Source organism: Martes martes (genome assembly GCF_963455335.1).
Source record: "Martes martes genome assembly, chromosome: 8".
NCBI classification, from domain to species: Eukaryota; Metazoa; Chordata; class Mammalia; order Carnivora; family Mustelidae; genus Martes; species Martes martes.
This window is the reverse complement of record NC_137895.1, coordinates 113,875,507-113,888,767: the sequence shown is the minus strand read 5'-3', so window position 1 is coordinate 113,888,767 and position 13,261 is coordinate 113,875,507. Positions and strand designations below refer to the sequence as shown.

General features: G+C 40.0%; 1 protein-coding gene across 4 annotated transcripts in view; it reads left to right on the top strand.

The window, feature by feature from the left end:
• The first annotated feature begins 1,202 nt into the window (after window positions 1-1,202).
• The window catches only part of ZEB1 (zinc finger E-box binding homeobox 1), a 179,703-nt gene continuing 167,644 nt past the window's right edge, over window positions 1,203-13,261 (top strand). For 2 of the 4 annotated variants that reach the window (XM_080810375.1, XM_080810373.1), the window contains exon 1: window positions 1,203-1,281. In XM_080810375.1, the coding sequence (XP_080666501.1) occupies window positions 1,224-1,281 (58 nt within the window). In that variant the 5' untranslated portion in view covers window positions 1,203-1,223. The remainder of the gene's footprint in view (window positions 1,282-13,261) is intronic. The other 2 variants (XM_080810374.1, XM_080810372.1) reach the window with 1 other exon arrangement.

Sequence of the window (13,261 nt, the reverse complement as noted above, 5' to 3'; positions counted from 1 at the left end):
GCTAAATCCTACTGAATACGGAAGACCTGACTTTCTTGCTATTTGTAGTGTTATCTATACGGTCTTTCAGAAATCCCCAAACTTGTATAAAGTGAGAGACTTGAGATAAGATCAGCAATCTATCAATGTCAAAGACATTTGTCAGCCCTTGTTTCTTGCCTTAAGGTCCTATTCAGCGATAACTGCCCATTTAGGTAGTAAATCATGGCCCCTTAGTACCTTAACTCTACGTCTCAGCGCCTCCGCTCTCTGTCTACTCTAAGGGGAAAGCAGGGAGGAGGGCCCACAGCTCCGCGGCGGGGCGGGGGAGGCCGAGGTGACAGCAGGTGAGAGCCTGGTGCGGATGAGGAAGTGAGACAGGGGCCGTGTGGGTATTACTCATTCTGCTTCACCGCCGGTGTTGCCTGCAAGAGGAACTTCTCGCCTCTCTTTCGGTCCAGCTGAAGTTTTATCTAATTGAAGCCACTTCCCATCCCTGTTCGCTTGGGGGAAAACCATGCGTCCGTGTAAGGCAAGGGAGTCAGAACTGCGGGGTCAGGTAGTCTCTCCGTAACGCCGCGAATCCTCGCCGTCAGAGGCCAAGCTTTCCAAATCAGTCCCTATGTTCCCCGAACCTGCCCTCCCTCTACGCTTGGGAACTCCCCGGGTAGCCCAGAGCACGACCCTCTCCCGCGCCCCAACATGCGCTGAGAGAACACACGCTGCGTGGGAGCGGAGCCCAACCTTGACCAAGCGGGAGCACAGGTTGCTCCTGTCACTGCGAGGGGGCAGCTCTGAGGGTACCGGGTCCTGAGAGCGATCAGCCAGACCCGTCCGCGCCCCAGGCAGCCGCGGCGGGTGTGGCCAGTTCAAGAAGCACAATGCTGCTGAGCCTCCTACTTTACCTTTCTCACTCCAACTGCCTGCCGCCCTTCAGACCGCGTCTCCACAGTTTCCCAACGCCCCCCTCCCCCATCCCACGACACCTGAGGGAAACTTTTCCCTCTCCCCTCAATTCAAACTCAGCTGCTTCTACGGTTGCCGCAAACCGTCCTCTCCCTAGCAACGAGGTTCCGGCCGTAGAGCGAGCGGCTCTAGGTGTAAGGAAGGTGATGTCGTAAAGCCGCGAGTGTCGTAAACCAGGTGCGGTGGGGAGGGGGGAGGGGTGGAGGCGGAGGGGTGGGGGGGAAGGGGGAGGGAGGGGGAGGAGGTGACTCGAGCATTTAGACACAAGCGAGAGGATCATGGCGGATGGCCCCAGGTGTAAGCGCAGAAAGCAGGCGAACCCGCGGCGCAATAACGGTGAGTGGCGGAGGGGACCGGGGAGCGGCGGAGTCAGGGGGAGCCGGGCAGCCGGGGCGCCCCCGGGGGTGAGGGGGGCGAGCCGGGCTGGGGGCGGCCGGGGCAGGGACGGGCAAAGTGGAGTGGGAAAGTAGAAAGTAGTGCTCTCTGCCCCCCTCCGCTGCTGCCGCTGCCGGAGCCGCGCCGCGGCCGCTCGCTCTCCCTGAACCGTTATGTCTCTTACCTGGTCTCTCTCCGCCTAGCGGCTCCTGCCGCCCCTGCCGCCTCCTTGGACCGTTAGCCGCCGCATCCCCGGCGCAGGGCGGGCGGCCGGGACGCGGCCGGCCACTTTTCTGGTCCCGGGTGGAGCGGCTGTTGCTTCTTTTCGCACTTTTCCCCACTCTTTTGCCCCTCGGCGCCTCCCCTCTCCCCCTCCTCTCAGCCCCCTCCGCGTTATTCTCCCTCAGCGCGGAGGCCCCCGGGAGCCGAGGAACAAACTTGTGGCCGGCGCTGACCGTGCAAAGTGGCTTCCGCGCGCCGCGGCCCCGGCCGGCGCCGTCGCTCGGGCCCCGCGGTTCCAGCCGGGCTGGGCTGCGGGCGCGCGGCGGGCGGCGGCGAGACGCGGCGGCCGCGGGCTGCGTGTCGTCCGTGCGCGCGTGTGCGCGGGCGCCGGCGGTGCGCGCCGCTGGCGGACCGGGCTCGGCCGGCGGCGGTAAAGTTGTGACCGGCCGGCAAGGCGCGCTAGCGGAATGGGGATTAGCCGAGCGGAGGCGCGGGTCCCTAAGCGCCCCACCTCCCCCGCGCCTCCGGCCACCGTGCCGCGGGCCCCCGGCTGGGGACGCCGAGGCGAGCCCCGCGAGTGAGGTCTACGTTCGGTGGGGAGCTGGTGGGGCGGCAGGGGAGATGGGGCAGGAGTGGGCACCTACTTGCTGCTGTGGGAGATCTGTGGATGGCGGCGAGCTGGGCAGCGGGTGTGTTTGTGGAGTTGTTACCTGGTCTTAGAGACAGGGAAGCACCACAGACAGATCCCCCCTCCCCGGGGGAGACTCCTTCTCCGCGCTGGGATGGGGGTTCTGTGCGTACGCCTCTCATTTTTCTCTTTCGGTTTTTGGGGAAGTTGTTACCTGGGCCGGACGCACGGAGCGCTGAAGCCGGATAATGGAGCTTGGATGGCGCTCTTGGTCTCGGGTGGAAGGAGGGTGGGGGAGGGGGCAGACGGACGGACGGACGCACGGGTCTGCTGCTGTCGCTGCAGCTGCAGTGTTTATTGATTTGTGCTGATGTGCCCGGGCAATACACACCCCTCTGCCTGGCGTGAGAGTTAAAAATAAATAAATAAATAAGAGAAAGAGAGAGACAGCAAGAGAGAGCAAGACCCGAACATGTGGTTGTTGTTGCACAGTCGCCTTTTCCAGTTTGGAGAGACGGTGTAAGTTGATTGTATTTCTGCTTATCTTGGGGGCGATTCTGTGCTCTCTCTCCCTCTTGTTCAGCAGCGAAATGTCTGCTGATTGTTATTGTCTGGACAGTTCCTGTGGCGAGAGGGGCGAGACTTCTCCGCCCGGGGGCGGCGGGAGCGCGGGGCGAGGTACCCCGCCCGCGCCGGCCCGGTACCTGTTTGTATAATAATGGGCGGCAACGGCCCTGCCGCTGACTGCAGCCGAGTCTATATAAGGAATTACACGTACATTTCGGACCGAGGGGCTCGTTTTGGTTCCTACGTTATTTTTGAAACGAGTTTTTAACTGTAGGGAAATAAATGCGCCTATAATGGGAACGCTGTTTCTTCCAGAAAATGAGGAAATACGTGTTTAAGTAAAAACTCTCTCGCGCTCCCCCCGCCCCACCCCCAGCTGCTGGGCTCCCTTTCTCCCTCCCCTCTGGGATGCGAAACGCGAGGTTTTGTAACCTTTCCTGGCAATTTTAGATTTTGTGTGGGATTTCCTGTCTAGAAGCAGATACGAAGATTTTTAGCTGTTTCAAGATGTTTCCTTCCAATCGTAAAAATATTTTTAATATATTTGAGCCGACATTAAAATCACTGCTTTCATGAATGATTTTAGCTATACAAATAAACATTTGCGTTTTAAAGACGTCTGTTAGTTATGACTGATAACTAATATTTGGTATCGTCATTGTGGAGAGATGACTTGTTACAGCAAGGAGCGGAGCATAGGCTATTGCAATTTTAATTTCCTGTTTTAGCGTCAAATAGTGTGCTATATTGAGCTGTTGCCACTGTTGCTGATGTGGCTTTATGAAAGGTAAGTTGCTTCGGAAAGGGCTGCTCGCTTTTTACCTTATTTAAAATGTTCATCGCCAGAGAAAGGGGCTTTTCTTGTTGCTGACGACATGTGTGTGACATGTGAGTCTGAACCACCCAGCGTCTGTGCAGCTGCTGTAAACATGTTTACCTGAACGGGAAAGAATGGATTTTTCTCCTAAAGATCCTGTGATATGAATATTACACTCATAAGGCATATCAACAGATGACTTAAGGGGGAAAAAGCTTTCCTGAAAGGTACTTGAAATCAACAGGAAAAAGAGGTTCTCGATCGCTGCAGCAAATGGCAACTTGTGCAGGTAGAAAAAAGATGGTGTTTAGTTTTCTCCTGCATGTATGTCAGCCCCCTCCTGTCTGCTGCTTTCATTCTCAAGGGAGGGATTTATTTACCACGCTTGCTGTCAGTGTTTTTCCTTTGTGTTTAATATTAGAAAAACAGATTTGGGCTGTTTAGCACAAAATGTCTTGTCTGCAGTATGCATTACTCTCAGAAAACAAAAGGTGTTTAAGATAGCACCGTACTACTACAGGTATCTTCCATTTTCATCACTTTTGGCTCTGTCCTTGTATTTCTTTTTGTTCTCAAATGCATTTCATGCATTGCCGATGATTACAGCCATGCTATTTGATTAAGCCTTATAATTTACAGATTAAAAATGAAGTTATATGCCATTGTGTTGTGAAACCTCAGAATAGGTGCTGGTTAATATTTCTTAGCAACGCAGTCATATTTAAGTTGCAGTTGTTTATTGGAGAGAATTGCATGAAAGATAACTCTTAAATCTTTTTAATGAGGGAATAAACGATGTATATAGTGGATGATAGCATTAGAGATAGTTTATGTTGTTATTTATATGTAAATAATTTTTTGTTCATTTAAAAATAAGATATGCAGATTTTACTGCTAAGCCTCCAGTGAAACATTTTAATTTCCTTTCTGGAATATATCTGCAGAGTAGGATATTAGTGGGAGAATCAAGTAATATAACTTGACAGGGGTAAACCAACTGAGCAAGGCTTGGCCAAAGCATCAAACATTAGGTAGTAACTTTACGGTGATGATGTTAGTCATGTATAAAGGAGTGGCATTAGAATTACGTAGAATTGATTTTTACCATTTGTAATGTCATGCTTTGTTTGTTGTATTTTAAAAATATGTCTTCTGATTTTCCACTTCTATTCTGCGTGGTTTTTGTATGTAAGTATGTATGCATTTTGGAGGGGGGGAGAAATGTGCTCTAGTTACTAATGACCACATGCTGATTAATTCACTTTAGATGAAATAGCAGGTACATATTTTTCTGTCATTTGCACCATTTCCACTTGCTGTCTTTGGAAACCACCAGTAGAGGATGCTAACAAAAAATGATTATTGGTATAGTAGCACCATAAGTCTCTCTATCTCCTGTTGATTGGGACCTCTGCATTAATAGGGACCTTTGGTGTAATTCTGGGTCTTCGTGTTGCTTAAAACTAGCGCTGGGTAAATTAGGCATAAACATTTTCCGGTTTGCTAAGATGGAAAGAAATAGAAATGTTTTAACTTGAACAATTTTATGAATTTGAGCTTTTTAAATACTGAGATTGGTATTGCTATCAATTTAGTCTTGCTTTAGACCACTTATATTACTACTTTTTTTGTTTGTTTGTTTTTATGTTGTTAGGTTTGGAAAAGAATATGTGATGATTGGCCTGTATTTATTTTGCATATTCACTGTATTTTTAACCTTTTTTATTCGTTGTAAGATTCCCTGAAGACATGTATTTTAGATGTTTAAAGATGTAAACTGTTAAATATGGTTAAGAAAAATTGCAATTAATTGATTGGTAATATTTTCTAATTATCTTCCCATAACTTATGGAAACTTAAACTATATACATGGATTGGGCAAACAACAACTAAAGAAGGTGTTAATCAGCAGCCACTCAGATGTTAATGATTTTTAGATTTTATCTTTTCCTTTCCCTTCTAATTAAGAATCAGGTAGTGTATAGAAGTTTTAGATTTGTCAACCGTAAATTAAGAAATATGTTAGCTTTGATGTTTTAAATGCAGCAAAAAATTATCTGTGGTTTGATAATTATTGTATGTTTGTATTCATGAATTCTTTTCAAAGTGTGTAAATTGGTTATTATAACTTTCACGTAAAAAAATTGCATGAGACTTGGTGTATTTAGTAATATTTTTGGTGTGTGTCTACAACTAATATAACTGTAAACTTTTGGAAGACTTTCGTTAGGTCAAATGTTAGAAATATTTCTTTGCCAAATTATTTTTAATGGTGTTTCATTAAATGCACCAATAGTAGTATCATAATGCAATAGTAATACTGTTTATCTTGAATTAAGTAGGAATTACCTGAATTACCAGGTAATCCTGTGTGATTTCTCATTTTAGAATGTCATTGTTTTTCAAGAGTGTGTGTGTGTTTGTGTATATGTATGTATAAATATAGTTTTACATTTCCTGACAGATGTTTCTTGAATTTGGTGTTCACTTAATTCTTAGAGCTCAGTAGTAATAGGTGTGATTCATTTACTACTTTTATGAAATGGGGAAGTTTACCACAAAGCCATAATGTATTATGATTGTGGCATGGAGCAAACTTGAAGTATCTTATAAACTGAGAGCATCAATCATTTGTTAAGATGAGCCTGTTGTAAAAGCACATGGAATATTTCATTATTTTTTCTTTCTTTAGTTTATAGTATTTTTGAAAGTTTGTACCCTCTGTTTGCAATTTTAGTTGCTTTGAAGCATTTGGTGAGAAGTGAGAAAGTTCTACCAAATTGGGAATGATACTTTAAAAATAACATAATTATATCCCATAATTGTGTTTTTATTGTTTTTTCTCCTTCTTTTTTTTTTTTGCTTTCCCCTGTATAAATTACTTTTAAGCATGTGATTAGAGCCATATGTAAACACTGATGGAACATCATGTGGAATTCTATTAACTACTCTCAACTACCTGTATTGAATTGTAGTAGAGAAGAAGAAAAATCTTGGGATGTTGGAAGATATGCATTAGTATGTAAAAGTGCAATGAAAGTTTAGAGGACTTGATGAAATTGTGGAATGGTATTTGGGATTGGAAAAGGTTTCTTAATGTTTGCAGCATGATCATTAACTTATGGGGAAATGTCTGTTCTTCTCTAATTGAGACCGGAGCTAGAATAAAAGTTCATTGTTAAAATCTTAAAAATCTTAAACTAGAAAAGTGCCTGATTAGGAAATAAAAAGTTTTTGAAAACACTTTTTAGAAGCCTATATTTTGTGTATATTACTAGTAAAATATTTAACTAGATGTAAGTTGAAAGAAGATTAATGGATATATATATCTAAAAAACAAGTTTTTAGTAACCCCAGTTAAAATGTAATCTATTAGACATACATTGCTTTAGGAAATAAACTCCTTTGGATGGGATAGGGTTTTCAGAATTGTATTCCTAGAGGAAACATTCTTAAGACATCATTTTTAACTAATAAAAATTTTCAGTGTGGTGTATATGATCATGTCCTGACTTTTAACCTTGAGGGAGGTGGGTTATACTGCTTGTTAACATGGAACTGGGTTGCTTAAAAGATGGCAATATTCTATAACACTTAAGTATAACTGTGTTCTCTAATTAGAATATCCCTTATGATTGTTTTCAGAGAAAAAAATTTTAGTATTTAGAACTCAATTCATTAATTTTGTTAAAACATATTTTGAAGTATATCATGTAGGTATAGATAAATTGAAAGATTCGCTTTTTATAAAGCAAAACAGCCAAATGTAAATCTATACTTGTATTATAGCTATGAAATGTCATTTTTTCATTCTCTTAAAATTTATCTTTATCTCATTTATTTCTTCAAACACCTTCCTGTTATTTAATCCATGCCTACTATATTTATAGAGGTTGCACATATCTGTCCATGTAGACAATTTTATGTATTTATTGAGACTTGATACATTGAGTTTGAGTATAAACTATGGCTGTTGGTAGGAGACAATATAGTATGGCAGCCTGCAAACAACTTCATCATCTCTTTTGCAGGAACAACTACATGTGTGCTGGAATTATTAGTAACAGATGTTTTGTGACCTCTTAATTCCCACCCCCCCTTCCCCACCCATATTTAAAATTAAATGTGAATGGAAGATAAATAAGGGAATGATGTCAATTTCTCATATTTATTGTTGTATTCTAAGAATATTGCAAGTCTTCCATTTTCCCCTTTAAAATATAATTTCAAATTTTTAGGTATTATAACTATCTTAATTTGGTTTTTAGATATCTTTAATATTCTGGTGTCAATTTTCTTTTTATGATATGTGATACTGTTATTTTTTAGATATCTCAGTTACCATTCATGGTTACCAACCTCTGATATATTCTAATTTTCCTTATTCTTAAGGAAAATTATCCCCATTTATCCCCATTTAATCCTCACTTCTAATTGAATACTTGACTTTTTGTTAAATGCTCAGAGTATGACTGGTCTGTTAATTTAAAAATTCATTTTTCTCTTGGAATGTTACATGTTTAGTATGGAAGGGATCTTATGAGATCATATTTTTTTAACTGAAAACTGATATAGATCAGTTGAAGTTTAGGGCCTTCAAGTAGAAATTCTACTAGAGACTTTAACTTACATTTTAGAAGAGGTAATAGTGACATGTGGTAAATCCTTCAGAAAGTAGATTGAACTAGGGCTGAAATACTCTGCCTTACATACTTGAACAGGCTGTGAAAATCACTGTATCTCTTTAGTGTTTTCTCCTTCCTACCTTGAGAAGCTAGGTTGCTATTCATTCTTATTGCTATATCACTTTTCTAAATCTCTTTTGATCTTGTTTTGTTTTGTTTTGTTGTTGTTGTTTTTGTGGGGGCAGGGGTAAACAGTTGGGAGAGAGAGAGAATAATTCCAATAATTCCATAAATAAGTATTAGGAAAATAATAATTTTAGAGCTGGAGAGATTTGGAGAATCATTCAAATTTGATTTTGCAGATAAGCAAACATTCAAGGAGGTAGAATGACTTTGCCAAGTTCCTTCTACTAGTTAGCTTGGACTAGGTTACAGCTTTTCAGGTTCATAGCTCAGTTTTCCTTTTATTAGGCTATTTGAACATGTTTATCTATGATGGCAACAAGGAAGAACTAAATGCCATGAATTTTCAAATATATCATGGTTAAAACCTAGAGGTATTGTAAGGAATGCTCAGTCATCCCAGGAAAAGGGATTTCTTAACCATTTGCATAAATTTATCAAATTTCATAGTTGGCATTACTGTATCACTTAAAACATTTCAGACAACAAAGTTAGGTTTGTATTGTTTAAAGGAATTCTCTCATTATTTGGATTATAATTTTTCCTCTTCATTCTCAATCTCAACAAGGACTACTTGCACCCAATCTAGTATGTTTTATGTATGTTCCTGGTTATGTCTCTATCCTTGTAAAGTAATGTGTGTTTTACATCTGTATAGCTGCTATTTTGCTATGTATTTTATTTTCTTCACTAAGCATTGTTTGATATTTGTTCATGTTGCTCTATGCACTTCTAGTTCTTTGGTTCTAACTGTCTAATATTTCATGGTTTGCATGTAGCACAAATTACCGGTTCCCCTAATGATGGATGCCCAGGTTGGTTCCAACTCTTGAGTAAAATAATGTGGATAAACATCTTCATACATGTTTCTAATGGCTATGGAAGGGTTTTTCTGGATATACATATCCAGGTGTGGTATTGCTGTATAATAGGTTAGTCACATATTTAACATCACCAAATTATGCCAGATTATTTCTGAAATGGCTACACCAATTTTTGCCCTCACCAACATTGTATACGAATTTTTACTTTTTCCCAGTTTTGTCAGCATTTGGTATTGTAGAATGTCCTACATCTTGCTAATTTAACTGTTGTTAAGTGGAATCCTATGGTTTTGTGCTGTGATACATTTCTCTGTTTACCAGGGTGGTTGATTATGTCTTCAGATTCTTGCTAGCTGTTTGAGTTTGCCTTCTCATGTCTGGCCTATTCATACCCTTTGCCCTTCTTTTTGGTTGGGTTTCCATTTTTTCTTGGTTTCCCAGAATCCTCTATCTGAGGTCATAATCCCTTGGTGGTTTTAGACATGGCAAATATTTTCCCAGTGTGTCAGCATGTGTTGACTTTGAAAGTGGTACACAAATCCTTAACTTTAATGTACTTAAATTTTTTTATTTGTGGGCAGTAGAAGTCCTTCCTGATCCACAAACTGCAAAGATATTTTCCTATGTTTTCTTCTAATAGTTCTATAATTTTACCTTTTGTATTTAAGTCTTTAGTGCATCTGGAGTTCGCCTTTCTTATATAGAGTTTGTTTGTTTGTTTGTTTGTTTCTCTCTTTCTCTCGTTCATTCTCATTTCTTTCTTAAGAGAAACAGGGTGGTTAAGAGTGTAGGTTATCCTGTCATTTACTAGCTGAGTCACCTTGACCAAGTTGTTTAGTCTCCCTTTGAATTTCCCCATGTGTAAAGTAGGTAGGATAATCTCAGAGCCGGGAATGTTAAATGAGGAGTATAAAGCACTGTGCTTCATATCTGTTTGTTTAAATCTTTATTTACATTATTAGATTAAGTCTGTTTTAAATATATCTTACATCAGCTGACAATTTCTTATTCTCTTTGTCCAATATTAACTCTAATATAACTTCAGTCTAAAAGGGTTTGGTTATAAAATTTATTCTTTGTTTCTATAGCTTTGACTAGATATTGCTTAGTTGTTCTGGCCTTAAGGACAAGGCTCTTTGTTAAGTCAGTAATAGAACAGTATCCTAATGCTATTTGTGATACGGCTTCTTTCAGCCTGAGGAAGGCTGCCTTGGACTCTTTAAGGGGCATTTTATAGAGAGAGACCTTACCGTATTACTTTTATATGTAGTAAGGACATGAACTTTAAGGAAAATGTCCCCCATGCTATTCTTTTGGATAACATAAAGAACCCAACCCCGAGGAAGCTAAACTTTTTATTCTATATTTGAATACCATAAGCAATGTGCAGGCCACAGATTTTCATACAGATTCATTCATTTAGTTGGGAATATTTTTAAGAAGATGGTTGTATGTATTCTTAATACATAATATGTTCTTGTGGCATAGATTGGGGCAATCCTAAGACAAAAGTTGAAATTGTACCATTTTGTGTGTGTGTGAATGAACTTTATTGAGGTATAATTTACGTTCATCATTATGCATATACATTTTAATGAGTTTTCACATATTTACATGCATGTGTAACCACCACCACAGTTAAGCTATAGAACATTTCCATCATCCCAGAAAGTTCTCTTGTTCCTCATCTCAGTCAGTCCTCCTCTAGTCTAGCCCAAGCAACTAATGATCTGTTTTTGATAAGTAGAGATTAGATTTACTCTTTCTAGAGTTTCTTATAAATGGAATAATACAGTATGCACTCTTTTGCCTACCTTCTTTTACTCATGTGATTCTTTTTTTTGTTTTTAAGATTTCATTTATTTATTTGACAGAGATCACAAGTAGGCAGAAAGGTAGGCAGAGAGAGGAGGAAGCAGGCTCCCCGCTGAGCAGAGAGCCCGATGCGGGGCTTGATCCCGGGACCCCGAGATCATGACCTGAGCTGAAAGCAGAGGCTTTAACCCACTGAGCCACCCAGGCGCCCCTCATGTGATGTTTTTAAGATTAATCCCTGTTATTGCTTGTATCAGTAGCTCATTCCTTTTATATTGTTAAGTAGTATTCCATTGCATGAATATATCACAATTAGTTTTTCCGTTCACCTACAATGGGCAAAATATTTGGGTTGTTTCTGGGTTTGGGTATAGAATAAAGCTGCTGTGAACATTAACATACAAACTTTTATGTAGATATATGCTTACATTTCTTTTGGGTAAATACCCAAGATTCAAATCGCCAGGTCATATAATAAGTACAGGCTTGACTTTGTAAGAAACTGCTGAACTAGTTTCTAAAGTGCTTGTAACATTTTACATTCTACAAGGTATGAAAGTTCTAGTTGTTCCAGTCCTTATAAATATTTGTCCATGTTTTTAATTTTAGCTATTCTAATAGTTATGTCATAGTATTTTGGTTTTAGTCTGGACTTCACTCTAATGTTGTTTGAACATATTTTTGATGTACTTACTAGCTATTTGTGTATTTTCTTTTATGAAATGTCTGTTCTAATCATTTTCCCATTTTTAATTGGGTTACTTATCTTTTTATTATCAAGATATAAGACTTCTTTATTCTAGGTCCAGATTCTTTTTTGGATATAGGTATTTAAAGTATTTTCTCCCTTTCTGTGGCTTATCTTCTGATTTTCTTAATGGTATCTTTGAAGAGCAAATGTTTTAAATTTTGAAGAAGTCCAATTTATAATTTTATTCTTTTAGACTTTGTGATTTTTGTGTTTTAAGAAATCTTTGCCCGTCCCAAGATTTTCTTCCCTTGTGTTTTTAGAAGTGTATGGTTTTAACATTTAGGCCTGTGATCCATTTCAGGTTAATTTTTTGTCTGTTACCCTGTTTTGATCTTCATCTACAGGCCTGCCTGAGGTAGCCCTGAGTAGTTTTCAAGAGGCTAAAACTTGGTCTTACTAATCAAAATTATGTGTGAGAATTTCTGTTGAGTATTTTAAAAATATTTTTCAGGGCCCAACTAAGAACCAGAGCTCAAGATTGTAGAGAAACACAAATCCTACTTTCCTGGTTTTATACATTTTTTTAAACTGAGAGCAGTGGTGTTGTGCTTAGCGTTTTCAGAATTTTTCATGTTCTTGACACATTTTTAATTCACAGAGACATATTTGAGTGAAGGTAGAGTTTCAGAGAAAGATGCCCAAAGAGTGTCCAAAGTAAATGTTATCTTCATGGTCTCTTATTTCCTACACAGTTTTAATGAGTTTAGCATCATACCAGTTCTTTTTTTACATTCCATAGCTTTTATCTTTACATGGGAATTTGTTCAAACCTGCCATTTATCTTGAATTCATTAAGGGACATAATTTTATCCCTTTGAAATGAACATTTCTTTAGCCATCTCTGAGTTTCTTTTATAAGGATTCCACCTTACTGTTCCGCTGAAGCTGCAGTATGAGTAAAGGTCTCCAGTGACTTCCAAATCCTGCCAACCTTTCTCAACCTTTATCTTAGTTGACTTTTCTACATTTGTTATTGTTGAATCTCCTGAAAGATTTTGCTTCCTTAGCTTCTGTATTTTTACTTTTTTCTTAAATTTTTATCTTTTTCCATTCTTGTTTCTTAGAGCCTCTTTCTCTTTGACATTGCCCATGGCAGTGTCTCTTCTCACTCAATATACCCTACCTAGAAATCTGACCCAATTCTTATAGTTTTAGCTCCCACCTATATGCTGATGTTTTCAAAGTTTTTATCTCTTGCCCAGAACTAGATTGAGTTCCAAATATGTATACAGTTGTCTGTGCAACTTTTCCACATATATATCCGTCAGGACTGTCAAATTTCACAAGCCCAAAGTTGAACTAATTTATTTCCCAAGTCTCACTTTCCTTCTCATTCGTGATCTTGTTAGTGCCACTGCCAATGTATTACATTTAAGTTAAAACCTAGGGATAACTTTCCCTCTCATAACCTGACATCACCAAATTTGCTAGTCCTATATTCTGAATGTCTTTCAAGTCAGTCTTTTCCTTTCCATTTCTAATTCTGTTGATTTAGGATCTTCATTTCTC